The sequence below is a fragment of the Marmota marmota genome, unplaced genomic scaffold, assembly GCF_001458135.2.
Source record: "Marmota marmota marmota unplaced genomic scaffold, marMar, whole genome shotgun sequence".
NCBI classification, from domain to species: domain Eukaryota; kingdom Metazoa; phylum Chordata; class Mammalia; order Rodentia; family Sciuridae; genus Marmota; species Marmota marmota.
Genome location: NW_025999968.1, coordinates 21069524 through 21085537, shown reverse-complemented (window position 1 = coordinate 21085537; position 16014 = coordinate 21069524). Strand labels below are relative to the sequence as shown.

Here is a 16014-nt window from a genome sequence, read left to right as displayed (position 1 = left end):
CTTCTAATAAAGTCTAGACTCTAAGGTCAAGTCCAACCTACTTTTCCCAATATTATTTCTCATTCTCCTTCATGTGTCCTGTTTACAAAGCTACCACTGCCCCCTCCCAATGCCTTGCTTCAACTATCTCTTATTTTGTATCGCTTATGTGGAAACATAAAACACCTTTTTTTCTTTCTCCTCTTTTAATCATTTAAGACCTAATTCAAAGGACCCCCAGTTCTAAGAACCTTTCAGTGATCCACATTTCTTTCTCTCTCTCTTATTTTTTGGGGTGAGGGAGGTGGTAATCGGGGATTGAACTCAGGGGCACTCAACCACTGAGCCACATCCCTAGCCCTATTTTGTATTTTATTTAGAGACAGGGTCTCACTGAGTTGCTTAGCAACTTGCTTTTGCTGAGGCTGGCTTTGAACTTGTGATCCTCCTGTCTCAGCCTCCTGAGACAGTTTCTTGAAGTGATATTTATCTGCCCTGAATATTCTTTCACTGAATGTCAAGATGCTTTTCACTTTCTACTTTTATCACAACTGTGGAACCTGTAAAGTCATTTAAGGCAAGTTCTGTATTTATTTGTAGCTTAAATTCTTTCACATTTTGGTCACCTCTGCTTAGCACATGGCCCATAAAGATGTCAAGAATCCATTAATAAATACACTAAGTAAGCTAATTTATTCTTGCCTAAAATTATGTAAGCAGTACTTGTATACAATTTGTTGGTCTACTTCAGTTCTTTCCATAAGAGGGGTTGTACTTTGAACTTGCAGTGGACTTGTATCTTATCTACTTACAATGTTCTACTGGTAGATTTGGAAGTCACAGGAGGGTGGAAAAGTGTTTTGTTTGTTTGTTTGTTTTTTCAAAAAACATAATTTACAGCTGCCAGCTACTAATGAAATGCTTTAAAGTCAAACTGGATATTAAAAGAATAATGGGTACATAATAAATGAGAGCAGGAAACCTAAGCAGCTCTTGATTGATCCAAGAAGGAAGTGAATGCTTCAAACTACAGTGTAAGGCATAATAAATATTGGCCCAATAGTGTCTTGGGTAACCTGCTTTTATTGTGTTGCCATGGGAGCAATAGTCTGCACATTGCTTCTCTGATGTCTCTGTGGTGGTTTGGCATAGAAGTTTGGCCTTCTTTGAAGTAATAATCCTGTCTTGGCAGCTATAAGCAGACAGAGTCAAAGAAACATAACAAGAGACTGTTGAAAACCTGAATATGAAATTATGACTGATGACATAAATGATCTTAAGAGGTGTAATAAGAGTTAACAAGAGTGATTCATTCTCTGCAAGAGTACTGAATAAGAGACACAGCCCCAAATATAGGAAGATTTTAAAATCCAGCCCTAGAGCAAAAGGATGCTATGAGTTTATAAAGAGTAGAAGAATTTGGTTGATATTAAACTGAACCTGTATATCATCAAAAGTACGATTTTATACATTGTGAACATGAACACCAGCATAAATCTACAGTAAACATCCCCCTGCTAGTGAGACATTTGAAGCAGTTCCTTTAAATTCAGGCAGAAGACAAAGGTCTTTGCTATCACCACCTGTACTCCACAGTACTCTGTAGTCCTGGCCAATTTATAAGATTGAAACAAACAAAAAACAAAAAGAAAAGTATAGTGGAAAAAACAAGACTGTCAAGAGCATCTACAAATAAGTTATTGGGATTAATGTGCATACTTAAAGTAGATAGATACAAGAAAAGTAGCAATTAAACTACAGGGTACATAGGAATAAACCTAATATAAGACAATAAGCCCTTTCTGAAGCAAATTATAAAAGCTGTATCAAAAGTACATAAAAGGTGGAGTAAGATTGTGTTTTAGATGAAAAGACAATAATTTCAAAGGTATGGTTCCCCCCAAATCAATACACTTCCAAAGTGTTTACAACTTTTTGTCTATTTTGGTGGTGGGGGTGGATAAAGTATGACAACACACACACACACACAATTAGTAGCTAATTATCCTAAAATTAATTTGTAAAAGAATGGGTCCAGAATCATGACAATAATTTTTAGGATAACAGGTAGGATTAATTATCTTAGCAAATGCATAGTCATTATGCAGCAGTAATAATTAAGGTTTTGGATACTAGTGCAAGGAAAGACCTGTGAAACAGTGGAATAGGGTAAGTAGCATAGAAACTGCCTTACATAATACCAAAACATGGAAGATGACACAGAGAGCCTTACAATGTAGCTATTATGAACTGTTAAATAAATGGTGTTAGTATAGTTGGCTCTTTACATGGAAAACGATAGTTAGAACATTACTGAACTTGAAACACAACCTAAAAGTGGGAAGTAAACCTTACAACTTAAAGGAAAACATAGGAAACTATTCTAATGATCTTGAAATAGGATCAATTTCTTTTAAACACCAAAAGCATTGGTTAGTAAGAAAATGCATAGTAGTTTCTTGTTGCTGTTTGTCCCAATTTATTTTCTGTTGCTATAACTGAACACCCCAGACATGGTAATTTATATATAAAAAAGTTTACTTGGCTTATGGTTCTTCTGAAAGTTGGAAAGCTCAAGATACAGCCACATCTGGTAAGTTGTCTTTGCTTGTTCGGACTCTGCAGAGCCCCAAGACAGAGCACAGCATTGCATGGGGAGAGGAACTGAGCTCCCTAGCTCAGGTCTCTCCTCCTCCTCTTATAAAGCCACAGTCCTGTTGGTTTAGGGCTGCACCCTTATGGTTTTATTTCACTTTAATCACCTCCAAATACCATAGTTGGATTGAGGTTCAAGCCTTTGAGGGCCTGATGTTGAGAATCAAATTTCAACATGAGTTTTAGTGGGGACATTCAAAGCATAGCACTGATGTAACAAAATTACTACAGATTTACTAGCTTAAAACACCAGAAATATAATACCTTATAGTTATGGTTGTCAAAAGCCAGAAATGGATCTTCCTGCAGGTAAATTGAAGGTATTGACAGGGCCAAGTTCTTCCTAGGAATATTTAGGGGCTAATGCATTGGTTTACCTTTTCCAGCTTCCAGAGGTCAGCTGCTTTTCTTGACTGTATGCCTTCTCCATCTTCAAAGTGCATCCCTCCAAACTCACTCTTATGGACCCTCCTGTCTCTCTGTTACAGGGATACCTGTCGCTATATGTATTTACCTGAATAATCCAGACTGATGTCCCTGTCTTAAGATCCTTAATTCTTTATCTTTCTTTGAAGTTCCATTTACTGTGTTAGATAACATACCGTATTTGTAGAATTAGGATTCTGAAGAGGGAGTAGGGAGGGATTATTCAGCCTGCTACGTATAATAAGCCATACAAACTGAGAGAATATCTTTGTAGTACAGATAATTCACAAAAGTTTACTGTACTGAATTTAAAATGAGCTCTTTCAAGCAGTCTTTCAAAAAATCTGTGGATTTTCAATTTAAAAATCCATTTTTAAATTGACAGAAATTTGACAGAATATAAATAGTTCATAGAAGAAGATGGCTTGATTCATACAAAAGATGGTCAACCTCACTAACAATCACGGAAATATAAATTAAATCAGTAACAAGGTAACATTACCTTATTTTACATACAAACATTTAAAAATAACAAAATCTGATTTAGTTGCAGAGAAGTGGGATTATTCCTGTACAGCTAGTGAAAGAAGCATCGGTTATGTTAGGGGGGAAATGAGGGCAGCATTTGCAGCATTGATGGGTGAAACAAGCCACAGCACATTCATGCAAGAGAAAGCAGTACAACATATGATTAGCAGGGAACGGAAAGCTAGTTACATGAACAGGTAAATTTCAAACACAATTGAAAAAAAAAGGTTGCTAAAGGTTGTTCGAGTAACATATGTTTCTGGAAATTTTAAAAACAAAGGATGCATAACTAGAAGTATAAAAATATGAGCTGGAAGAAGCCACAGCAACTTCAATATAGTGGGTACCTCTAGGGAAAGGCAAAGGAGGAGGGAAGGGCAAAGAGGGGACGTATTTTTTACTATATTTGATATGTTTTATTTATTTAAAATTTTGATACAACCAGGCACAGTGGCCCACACCTATAACCCCAGCAGCTAGGGAGGCTGAAGTGGGAGAATCTCAGGTTCAAAGCCAGCCTCAACAAGCGCTAAGTCTCTAAATAAAATACAAGAAAGGGCAGGGAATGTGGCTCAGTGGTTAAAGTACCTCTGGGTTCAATCTCTGGTACCAAAAACTTTTTTGGATACAAAATTTCATATATGTTTGACTGGTTTACAGTAATTTATTATATGTTTTATGAAGAACTAGAAGAGAAGAGTTCAATGGCTCCCAACACAAGTAATAAATGTTTAAGGAGATGGAAATACTAATAACCCTGATTTGCTCATTGCACATCATATATATATATATATATATATATATATATATATATTGAATTACCAGTGTACCCCATTAATAGGTACATATTATGCATCAATTAAAAATAAATATGAAATACAAATGAAGTAAAATTAAAATGTAATATTTCAGGATCTAGAGCACATGGTCATATACTGTGCTACTTATTCTTTTTAAAATGTATTACAATATTTCTTAAAAAGAATAAAATTCAGTTAAGAAAGATAGTTCTATTTTGAAACTGATTTTCTAAACCAAATGAAAGGTTTTGTAAGAAGAATTATAGTTCCTTGTAAAGAGTTTGCTTTGGTGTCTGACAGACTTTGGGTCAAGTCCTGACTCCACCATTAATAATTATTACCTGAGTGACCCTGGGCAAGTTTCCAAAATGTGGGGATTAAATGAGCCAGTGCTTATGAAACCTTTAGCACATAAGTGCTTAATAATATTGTAACAGCTCACAGACAATGATTAATTCATATTTTTGTGCAACGCTTAAGATTTTTGATAGCCTGTAGGCATTTGTAGGATTTTGTTTTAATATAACAGACCTTGACAACTTAAGATTGGGGTCTTAGAGATTTTTGAGCCTTCTATTAAATTATTATCATTTTAAATAACTTTTTGGCAGCACAGTTTGGTAATTCTTTGGAATTGAACAGTATTCAAAGTCTTTTTTTAACATTTTTTATTAGTTGTTGATGATTTTTTAATTTTATTTATTTATTCGTATGTGGTGCTGAGAGTCGAACCCAGTGCCTCACACATGCTAGGCAAGTGTTCTACCACTGAGCCACAATTCCAGCCTAGTTTAAAGTCTTGGAATTAACTTAGATTTAAAATTTTTATCCAGTTATATTGAAGATGTGTTGATATAAATGTAGTCTATCTAGCAGAGGACTTGTACAAGGGTCTCAGAGCTTCAAATTGAGATGGCAGATACATTTGTTTAGCCAATGAGCAAGGTAAATAAAATGGATCCTGGATATTTACCAGCTGAGCACAATGAGGTCAAGTGCTCATCAAACCTGCCAATTGGAAATATTATGCATTATAACATTATTGGTACCTAGAACACTTCAGGACAGTAGCATGGGGTTAAGAACAGCCTCTAAGGCCACAGTGTGTAGACTGAAACACCAGCTCTTCCACTAACTATGTGACCCATGTCTTGATGCTTCATCTGCAAAGTTGGAGAGCAGTAGTGGCTACATTAAAAGTAAATTGTAAAGAGTAAATGAGTGAAGACAGTTCTACCATCCCTAGTCTGAATGTATTTTGAGATATGGAACTTTTTAAATATTACATGGTAATGTAGTATATAAGAAAACACCCTGAGCCGAGTTCTGGCACAAACTCCATAACTAAATGCATAACTACACAGATTGGATTAAATATTTAAACAGCCGTCTATTTTTTCAGGTCAGATTTTGTTGTCAAGTGAATTAGGAAAAAAAAAAAAGTTTTAGAGACTTTTGGAGGAAGGGAAGAAAGGCAAGGTATCTGGACAGGCAGGGGCCACAAACATCACCACAGGTAAATGTGTGTATAGAGGTCGGCTGAAATGCTTTTTTAAAAGCCTGAGGGTGAGGATGTTGGAAAAAATCCAACATTAAGTCAAAGGCTTATCCTGTGAATTCTGATTGTCTCCTCATTTTCAATCACTTCCAATTTATTCTATGAACTGATGGGATGCTTCCAGTTTTTATTTCACAGGTAGCAGTCGAGGTGCCTAATCTTGCCTGTGATCACTCAGTATCTCAGTGACTAGTAATGCGTTTCTGCTCCTGCCCAGTCAGTAATGGTTACTGTGAGAAAGAGGAGTGCTCTTGGGCAGCTTTTTCACCCCAGGCTTACTGTCTCACTTCAAGGTGACTGTTACATTAATTCCCAGTGTCACCCAATCTGTAGGACACTATCTAGAACCATGGCACTAGCCATACATGAATTTTTAAATTTCAATTAAATGACTTGAATTCAGTCCCTTGGTCACTCGTGCTCATGCTCACGAGTGACCAGTGACAGCCATAGTGGAGAGTGCAGATACCATTTCTCAGGGTGCAGAAAGTTGTAGTGGACAGTGCTTAAGACCTCTGGTCAGACGGTAGCCTTGGCCACATAAAGAGAAAATTACTAAGATGTTCTCCTATTTTTAAATGGCAGTTTCTCAGCATCCTTTTCCTTTTCCTGTCTTGGCTTTTATTTCATCCCTTCCAGTGTGGTCCTTTCCCTTATTGACCTATTCCAACAAGTAGTTCTGAAGAAGCAGTAAATTTGACTTCTCATTCCTTCTCGGGAACCGTCTTTCTTTCTGTTCATTGTGACTTTCCACTATACCCATGAGCAAGTTCGGAGGTCACTGCCCTATTTCTCTTCTCTTCATCAACTTTCTTTTAAAAATTGTCTGTATACCCTATCTGCAATTTCTCACCATTTACTCCTCAGTCCTGACAGCCCAGGTTTCCCCCCTCAGTACAGATACGCCACCAAGGTGGCTCTCATAAAGCTCTCCATTGGCCTCTACTTGGCAAACCCAGACAGCTTTATTGCAGTCACCCCCTCCTCAGCATTGCTGGAGGTTGTGTGTTGTGGGACCACTCTTCCCTATTACTTTCTTTCCCCTTTACTGATGTAATGTAGAGGGCTCTCTTTGGGTTCTCCTTTTCCTACACCCAAGGCTTCAGTGGTTATCCAGCTTCTGAGAGTTTCTGAACTTCACTCGACCTGGTCTTTTCCCTCTGAACTCCATACCAAAGTGTACCTTACCGTAGTGTATGGTTGAATGTCTCTGTTAAGCTTAGCCTGCCTCTTATCTTACAATGAAGATACTCAGCTCTAAACATAAGTTCTTAGTTGCTAGACAAGTTTTTGCTCCTGGTTTCCTCATAAAGGTCAAAATACCACCATGTTCCCAGCCACAGCATTCTACCTCTTTTTATTCACTTACTCCTTGCATTTCTTTGCAAGTCTACTCTATTGTTCAGGGGTTTTCCTGGCCATCCCCTGTTCCTAACTTTCATTCTGTTCTCCAATACCCCTCTCCAAACCTCCCTTCTGTCCCCCAATACAGGTCTGAATTTCAGGTCCAGTTCTCTTTTTCTTTGGTCTCCAATATTCTAGCAGTCTACTGGTGCTATAACAGAATTTCTGTCTTTATTCTTCATTTATGTTGGTGCCAGATAAGTTTCCTAAGGTCCATTTTAAGAAAAACCCATAAACACACACACAGTGCAACATATGCATAATAATTGACAATTTAAACCTCCAAGTAAATAATATATTCCCATGATTCAGAAACCAAAAAGTATACCAAAAGGCATTCAGTGAAAAACTGTTCCCACTCATTCCACTGGTGCCCTTTGTCTTCCCTGTTGCTGTCCTCCCAAAGAGTGGTCATGGATACTGGTTTTGTATTTATTTTTTACAAATATTTTAATGTATATACAAGTATATATACATGTGTGTGTGCGCATGCTCACATGTGTATAAGTTTTTCTTTACTACAAAATTTTAGCACATAAAATATATTATTCTACACTATTCCTCACTTGTCTCTGAAGAATATATCTTGGTTATCTTTCTGTAATGAGATCCTGATTCCTTTTTACAGCTACACAGGATTCCTCTATGAATGTACCATAATTTATTCAACCAGTTTCCTCTTAGTGGGCATTTAAATGATTCCCCATCCTTTGATATCCCAAACAATGCTGCAAAGAGTAACACTGATAATTTATTTTGCTCCAGTTGCAAGTGTATCTTCAGGTCACTTTTGAGTGCAAGATGCTTTTTGAGGGTTTATTTAATGTTATTTGACCCAACCATAGTCCCTCTGCTAAGTGTACTGCTTCTCCTTTACTAAGTTAAAGATACTTCAGGGCAATCATAGTCCTTATATCAAAAGCCTTCAAGGACTTTCCCTGGCAACAATCTGCACCTGCTCTGTTGCTGTAGGGGGGAAGCAGGCAACTCAGTACACAATAAGATAGCCTAAGTACTTCACACTATTTCTTGTCAGACTCTGTATTTTAACTAAATGGTTCTGCTTGCAGCTCATCTGATGTATCCATGCATCTGTCTCCCTTGCTTTGCACAGTGTGCCTTCCCTCTGTTCTCTCTCAGCCTTCCAAATCCATTGCATCCTTTGAAACTGAGCTCACATACCACCACATCCTTAAAGCTTCCTTGATTTCTTCTCCCTTCTGCTAAAAATAACATAGATTTCTTATGACTACTCTTACAGGGTGTGTGTGTATGTGTGTGTGTGTGTGTGTGTGTGTGTGTGTTTTGACACTGGATTATATTAATGATATCTGTAATTCTCCTAATTTACCTGTTAGGTAGTAATGCCCCAAATACAAGGATGTTGATTTGTTTTTATTTTTCATCCCCTAAGTTTCTTAGCATGGTGACTTGCATATACTAATGAAGGAAAAAGAACAATAGTGGTTCTGTTATTGTCTGACATGATGAATTGAGGGAATACTTAATTTTAATGGAGAAATCTCCTTTCTTCCTGTGCCTCCTAGCTATTTTTTAAATTAAATTGCCTTTTATCGCCCTCCTAAGAATGTAAGAGGATAGGGCCATAAAGTCCTCCATTCTCAGTGACTGCTTCTATTGTATTTTGGGAAATGAAGGTACTGTTCCATTTGATATTTATTCTATTGCCAACTAAAAGCACTGGCATCAACAGTGTTATGTGGTACCTGTTACACTACCACAAGACCTTAATATGCAATTTGGAACCAGGTGTGACTTTTTATTGTGTCCCTTTTGAGTTATGAAGATTACTTTTCTGATAACTTCAACTTTAAAATAGTAAAAATTACTAATAGAAGCAAATCTCTCCAGTGTGGCCTTCACTGTAATATCTTCATTGGGTAGAGCAGTAAATTTCATCCATTTGAGACTGACGGATGCAAGGTGCCTTGCCTTCAGAGTGGGGTGTTACTGAGGTGTGGCTATATTCCATATGGTAATGCTTTCTCTTTTTTGGGCTGTTAGATTTTTGAAGAACCCTCAATCAGCCTTTTTGCTCTGGAACATTGTGAGGGAAGAGAGTTACACCTTGAAGAGGCTGTGAACTCTGTTTTGAACAAGGACCTGCACTTCTATACCCAGTCTGTATGGGTAAAAAGTGGACTGTAAGTATGAGAGAAGAATTTGGTCACTGTTTTAGGACAGTGTTGCATGGTTGGTTTTCCTTGTTACAGTATTGGTCTGATGATATTCTTACTCCTTTTATTTCTTAATATGGTAATAGTAGTTTCTGTCTAAATAAGAGAAGACTGTTATCCCATAAGTAGCAGCATGCAGTAGTCTGGGGGAAGAGCCCTTTGGGAGACAAAGGGCACCACTTTGTCAGAGCATGTGTCATGGAGCAGGTCGATCAGATTTCCCTGATTGAACTTGCTTTCTTCTCATGAGAAATTTCATTTAACTAACAACTTTCACTGTGAATACCATTTCCTGCATCCGGCAAATGACTGTTTGCAAGACTAAGATTGTTTTATTTCATTTTGACTTGACAGCATGTTTATTCTAGAGTACTTCCCTCCAGGTTACTCATTTGCATATTGTTTTAGTTAGCTTTTTCACTGCTGTGACCAAAATACCCCAAAAGAACAGCTTAGAGGAGGAAAAGTTTACCTGGGGCTCAGTTTCAGAGGTCTCAGCCTGCCTACACAGTTGACTCCATTTCTCTGAACCAAAGGTGAGGCAGCACTTCATGGGAGAAGGGCCCAGCAGAGGAAAACTGTTCAGCTCATGGGGGGTTCTGGAAGCAGAGAGACAAAGGAGGAGCCAAAGGAAGAACAACTCTTCCAGGGCATGCCCCCAATGACCCACTTTGTGCAGCCATGCCCCAGCTGCTACAGCTACCACCCAGTCAGTCTGTTCAAACTAAGGTGTACTGATTACGTTACAGCTCTCATAATCTGGTCATTTACCTCTGAATATTCCTGCATTAACAGGAACTTTGGGAGGACACCTTTTATAAGATGGACAATAACACATGTGGAATGACCTAGCCTGCCTACCAGTGTTTTAGTTCACTTAGGTTATTAGGTGGATCCAAGATGATAAAGGCCTGCACTTTTACAATTTGGGAAGCTGCCTTTAGAAAATTAAACTAAAAATTATTCATACAAAAATTAGGTATGAACTTGTATATTTAAAATCAAAAATTGTGAGAGGTCTGCACGTGAACAGCTCTGAAAGTGAAGATTCCTTTGCTTCCAAGATAATCTGATTCTTAGGCCATTGCTGAAGAGTGTGGCATTTAAGTCTGCCTCCTATCAGCACTGCTAATATTTTCATACTAGACATCAACTAAAAACATACAACTCTTGATGGCTAATATAAAAATGGCCATTTTTAATTTCTTATGGCTTTTAAATTGTGTAATAATCAACTGTTTAAATATCTGGGGTTAGTCAACAAGACAGACCAGAGAATAAACTGAAAATTAAGTCAACTATTGCAGTAAATGGTTTTTATATTAGTCACATGTAGAACAGTTTTAATTTCTTCTCTGGGTCATTTCCCAAGGTTTAATGTCTATTAAAATAAATTGATTTATCGTATCTAAGCTTAAGATTCCACAATATCATTTACCAATTAACAAAGTGCATTTGAACTGAATTTTGCATTACTACAATTTAGGACTTTCATAATATTTTTCTATTTTTTTTCTACTCCTAAATGAAATAGATATTTAATTCACCACTGAAATTTTCTCACCTTATATATATTTTTACTCTTTTCTGAAAAAATGTTGTTTTACCTTATTATTATTTGTTCTTTTTGAATTATTATCTACCTACTATTCCAAATTCTCTAGAAGAGAAATTAGTATATATAAATTAAATAGTGAGGGCTAGCTAAAGGTTTACCTAGGCTACAAATGGCTTACAGGATACCATTTAATGCACAGCCACCTACCCTCAGTGACTTCTACTTTTTTAAACCCCATGTTATGTCATATCTTTGATCTAGGATGGTAATGAAGATCATGTTTTAATGCATCATCCCACACAGCCTTTCCACCTGTGCAATTCATTAATATCAAGATGTAATTAGTTACAGTTCCTTAAAATCTTGCTTAAATTCTATAACTGAAACTGTTCTGCCCATTTAAAGAATCTGTGAGGGGCTGGGATTGTGGCTCAGTGGTAGAGAACTCACCTAGCACGTGGGAGGCCCTGGATTTGATCCTCAGCACCATATAACAATAAATAAATAAATAAAGATATTATGTCCAGTTACAACCAAAATATAAATATTAAAAAAAAAAAAAGAATCTGTGAGGCGGAGAGGCTAAGCCTCTCTGTGGCCGTATTAACTTGCCTTTGCCCCAGTCTGGCGATTTAGATTTGTGTAGGTAAGAAGGGTTTGAAGGAGGGTGATCTTGTTCATCTATCTATAATTTGACTAAGTCTGACCCTAGTTGTGGGAAATAGGGTAGACTTTTCCTAATAATGGTCAGTTTAAGTCTCCATGCAAGCTTTCATAGTTTTAATAGATCAAGCTTTCCCAGTTCCTCCCTTCTGCCCACAACTTTAGTTACAAATTGAAGTCTCTTCGTGAACTCACCCAGGCACATGTCCCTAAAGAATACTGCCCTTTGTAAGTTGAAAACTTTTTCACCTGAAAATTGAAGGGTTGAAGACAATGCCACCGTGACAACCCAGTATTAGTCAGCTTTCTGTCACTGTAATGAAAAAAATTTAGTTTGGCTTATAGTTCTAGAGGTTCCAGCCCAAGATTAGCAACCCTATTTTTCTGGGCCTCCAGTGAGGCACATAAGATATGCGAATCATGGAGCACAACATGGAGGAAAATCACTTGTATCATGGTCCCAGAAAAAAGGAGGAAGAGTAGGGGGCCTAGAGCCCCACAGTCCCCTTTGTGGGTACATCCTCAATGACCTGAGAACCTCCCATGAAGTTTCACCCCCTGAAAGTTCCAACAGAACCACCCTGCGGACCAAAACATTAGCATGTGAACCTTCTTTGGGAACACTCATCAAAGCCCTGAACCCTGGATGAACCTATTCCTGAGAATGAGCCTCTGAAATCAGCTGGCTGTCTTTCCTGCTGCTGACGCTGTGCACCTCATCTTCTAGGTTACACATCCCTTGGTTGAGGCAAGACAGCCCCACTGTAACTCGAGGTACCATATATGAACCAAGCAAGGCAGCCACCCCCCCCATCACACACTGTCTTAAAGCAGTTTACAGTGACCTTGAGTCCTGCTGAGGATTTCACATCCTCTTGGCCATTCCAGCCTTTTCTCCTTAACCATCCAGCATGGTAACTACCTAAGTCAAGGGTCAGATAGTCTTTTCAGTTTGTGGGTCATATCTCTCACACAGCTTTTCAACCTGCCATGGCCAACTGAAAGGGAATGGGCATGGCTCTGTTCCATTCAATAACTCTTGGGACACCAGGCATTCACCTGAAGGCCTCATGCACTTTGGCATGCTTGAATGCAGTCAGGTTTGAAGGCAGGGAAATACTGGGGAAGATTTGCAGAAGAGCCATCCTTGAAGCAAGAGTGAGAAGAGTGACATCTGCGAATAATTGTAAGTAGTCCTTGGTGGTCTTTGAAATTGGGGAAAAAGATGTCTGGATAGGTTTCAGCCAGCCTGAGAAGCCACCATGAGAGGATGACCAAAAGGTGGGAACATGTTTTTCTATAGTGGGAGGTTATGGTCTGGTCTGTCTTGGATGTTAATGCTATGAAAAATGTATTGGTGTTATTAAGGGAATACAGAATTTCAGAGCTGGAGGTAGCCATATATTTATTTTGGAAGTAAGGAGCCCAGCATCCTAATTGGAAACCAGAGCAGCCTCCATTCCAGTGGGCTTTCTCCTAGACCTCCCTGCTTTTTTTGATAGTCTATTAAAAAAAAAAAAAAACCTAGAAGTTATAAAGAATGAGCTCATATGAATCATAGCAGATTTTTGACTAACAGATAGCCTTTTGTTGTGTAGTGCCCCATTTACTTTGCTTCTTTCTTGCAGATGGATAGCTTATGAAGGTCCCAACTTCCTGGGAAGACAAATTCTACTTGATCCTACTGAGATCCCAAATTGGACAGCATTTAGTAGATGGAAAACCATAGGTTCCCTTCGTCCCATGAAGCAGGTAAAGTGCAGAGAAACCTAAGACCCGGAATAGCTTGATTTTCTGCCAGGACATATCATAAACACAGTATCAGAAGTACTTAGTTTTTCATTTATGTAGAAAGGAGAATGGACTAGTAGGCAAGGATTTTGTATATTTTATCCAACTTGTAGAATTTTATCTAAGGTCCACGGTGAATTTTATTTTGGTGTCTACCATTATGAGGAATATTAACCTATAGATTTTTTTGGTTTTATTTTCTTGTACATCTACCTAGTTTGTGTATTAGGATAATACTAGCATCTTACAATTAGCTGAAAAATGTTCCTTCTTTTTTAATTTTTTGAAAGACTTTGTGTGGGATTGGTATTATTTCCCCCTTTAAATATTTGATAAAAATTCTCTAGTGAAACATTCAGGTCCTTAAATTTTCTTTGATTAAAGTCCATAAATTATAAATTAATTTTATTTAATTGCCACAGAACTATTCAGATTTTCTGTTTCTTTTTGACTCATTTGTTTTTAAAGGAATTTCATCTAAGCATTGATTCATGTAAAATTTTCTTTCATAAGGAAAAAAAAGACAAAAAAGATAAAATTTTATTGGCCATATTCACATTTCATGGAAGAAGAAGATACTGTAAGTTCTGTAGCAAACAGTGGACACAACAATGAACTTTGTTACTATACCAGTTTTACTTTCTTAGTATTTGGATTCTTTTCCCACTTACATAATACTCGGGTTGGATCCTGGCAATTTAATTAAAATAGTATTTATTGCACACCTACTGCTTGTCAGTCTCCTATTCAAAAGCTTCCCACTTAGGATATAATCTTTGCTTTTCAGTGTGGCCTTTGTGATCTGACTACCTCCTGCTTCCCCAGCCTCAGCTCTGAGGATCTCCTCCTCACATAGCTGTGCCACATGCACCAGAATGCAGAATGCTGTCCCACTCAATCTGTAACAAAGCTATACTCTTTGTGTAGAATGTTCTTCATTTTTTGCCTGGCTAATTCTTAATCACCCCTCTGAATTCAGTGTGTCAGGTCCTCACCAATGTCACCCCCCCTCTCCTAATCTAAATGAGAATCCCAAAAGGCCTGGTTCTGTCTTTATAGGACACTGTGTGTCATTTATGACCACATGGTACAGCTGGACTGGGCTCTTACCACTCTACTGGAAACCCAGTCAAGGCAGTGGCTTTGCATATTTACTCATATTTTGCTTATTACTCCATCTCTAGTGCCTGTCACCACATATAATACCTTGTATGCAGAGCTCAAGGGCTGTATATCTGGATTAGTGAATGTTAGAAATCATGTTATATATAATGGAAGATATAAGGATGTCTTCTGTTATATATAACATGGTTTCTGCCTTGGTACGGTTTTCATTTTTGCATTTTACATTTACATTTTTGTTGGGTAAAACGTGTCCAACGCAAAGCAATAATATGTATGACAGTGTATGATCATCAAAAGCCACAGGTAGTACTTTGATCAGAGAAGTATCAATATGTGAGGGCCTGATGGGGGTTAGTCTCAGGGAAGGTAGAAAGCCCAAGTGAAACCGTCAGGGGTACAATGGTGAGTAGATATGCCACAACTCTCTCTAATCTCTTAGAAACACTTGTTCAATTGATTCTGATAACAGTTCAGTCACCCCCATTTTCTACATGGCAAAGTAAGACTCAGAGAAGTGAAAACTAGTAATCCAAGTGTCAGAACCAAGATTTGACACCAAGTCTGTGATATTTTAAAATTAGTGTTCTTAAGCAACTATACTTTCCTCCAATAAGATCAGCATTTGCAATGACACCTTATAGTCCAAAGTGTGGAGGCTCTCGGGTGAGGATCTGACACAATGTTAAGTATAAAAGTTAACCTACTTGATTTTCTCTTGCCATACACACCATTCCTGATTCCACTGCCCTTGGGTTCTCTTGGTTCAACAGTGATCACATTGCTTATACCTCAATGTTGTGAGGATTAAATAACACAAAGGCCCTGATACAACACCTGGCTCATATTGCTATGATAAAACATTCATTTCTAAGTTTATTATTCACAATGGCCGTGGAACAAGCCAGAGGTGCCTTTCTGAGGTTACTGAAACACTAATGACTTTCCTGGCACAGCATTGTGGTACAGGACCCCAGGACCTTTGCACCTTGCTGATTCCCCTCACAACCACGGATGGGTAATCCCATTGGAAAGCTAAAGGAAAATGCAAGATACACGTGGAAATTGTTTACTTTACCAGCTGCATAATCATGTGAATCCTGTTTTAAATATGTTAGTAGGCAAGTTTAATACAGAATATTGTCCTCATTTTTGAATGGTGGTTCTATGCTGGGGAAGGTGGATCCTCAAGGTCCTGAGATAAAGAATAATTAGAATAGTAGCCTCTAGGGCTGGGGATATAGCTCAGTTGGTAGTGCTTGCCTTGCATGCACAAGGCCATGGGTTTAATCCCCAGTACCACACCAAAAAAAAAAAAAAAAAAAAAAATAG

At 37.9% G+C, this 16014-nt stretch overlaps 2 protein-coding genes across 4 annotated transcripts in view; one reads left to right on the top strand and one right to left on the bottom strand.

Moving 5' to 3' along the window:
* The window catches only part of Riox2 (ribosomal oxygenase 2), a 46039-nt gene that overhangs the window by 2950 nt on the left and 27075 nt on the right, over window positions 1–16014 (bottom strand). The gene's annotated exons all lie outside the window — the stretch shown is intronic.
* Crybg3 (crystallin beta-gamma domain containing 3) overlaps window positions 1–16014 on the top strand; it is a 120463-nt gene that overhangs the window by 98449 nt on the left and 6000 nt on the right. The window contains exons 18-20 of one of the 3 annotated variants that reach the window (XR_007347691.1): window positions 9376–9515; window positions 12746–12955; window positions 13398–13521. Coding sequence is in view for 2 of the 3 variants with exons in the window: in XM_048803484.1 (XP_048659441.1) it covers window positions 9376–9515; window positions 12746–12875 (270 nt within the window). In the remaining variant the exon portion in view is untranslated. Of the gene's footprint in view, window positions 1–9375; window positions 9516–12745; window positions 13321–13397; window positions 13522–16014 lie in introns of those variants that run through there. The other 2 variants (XM_015478299.2, XM_048803484.1) reach the window with 2 other exon arrangements.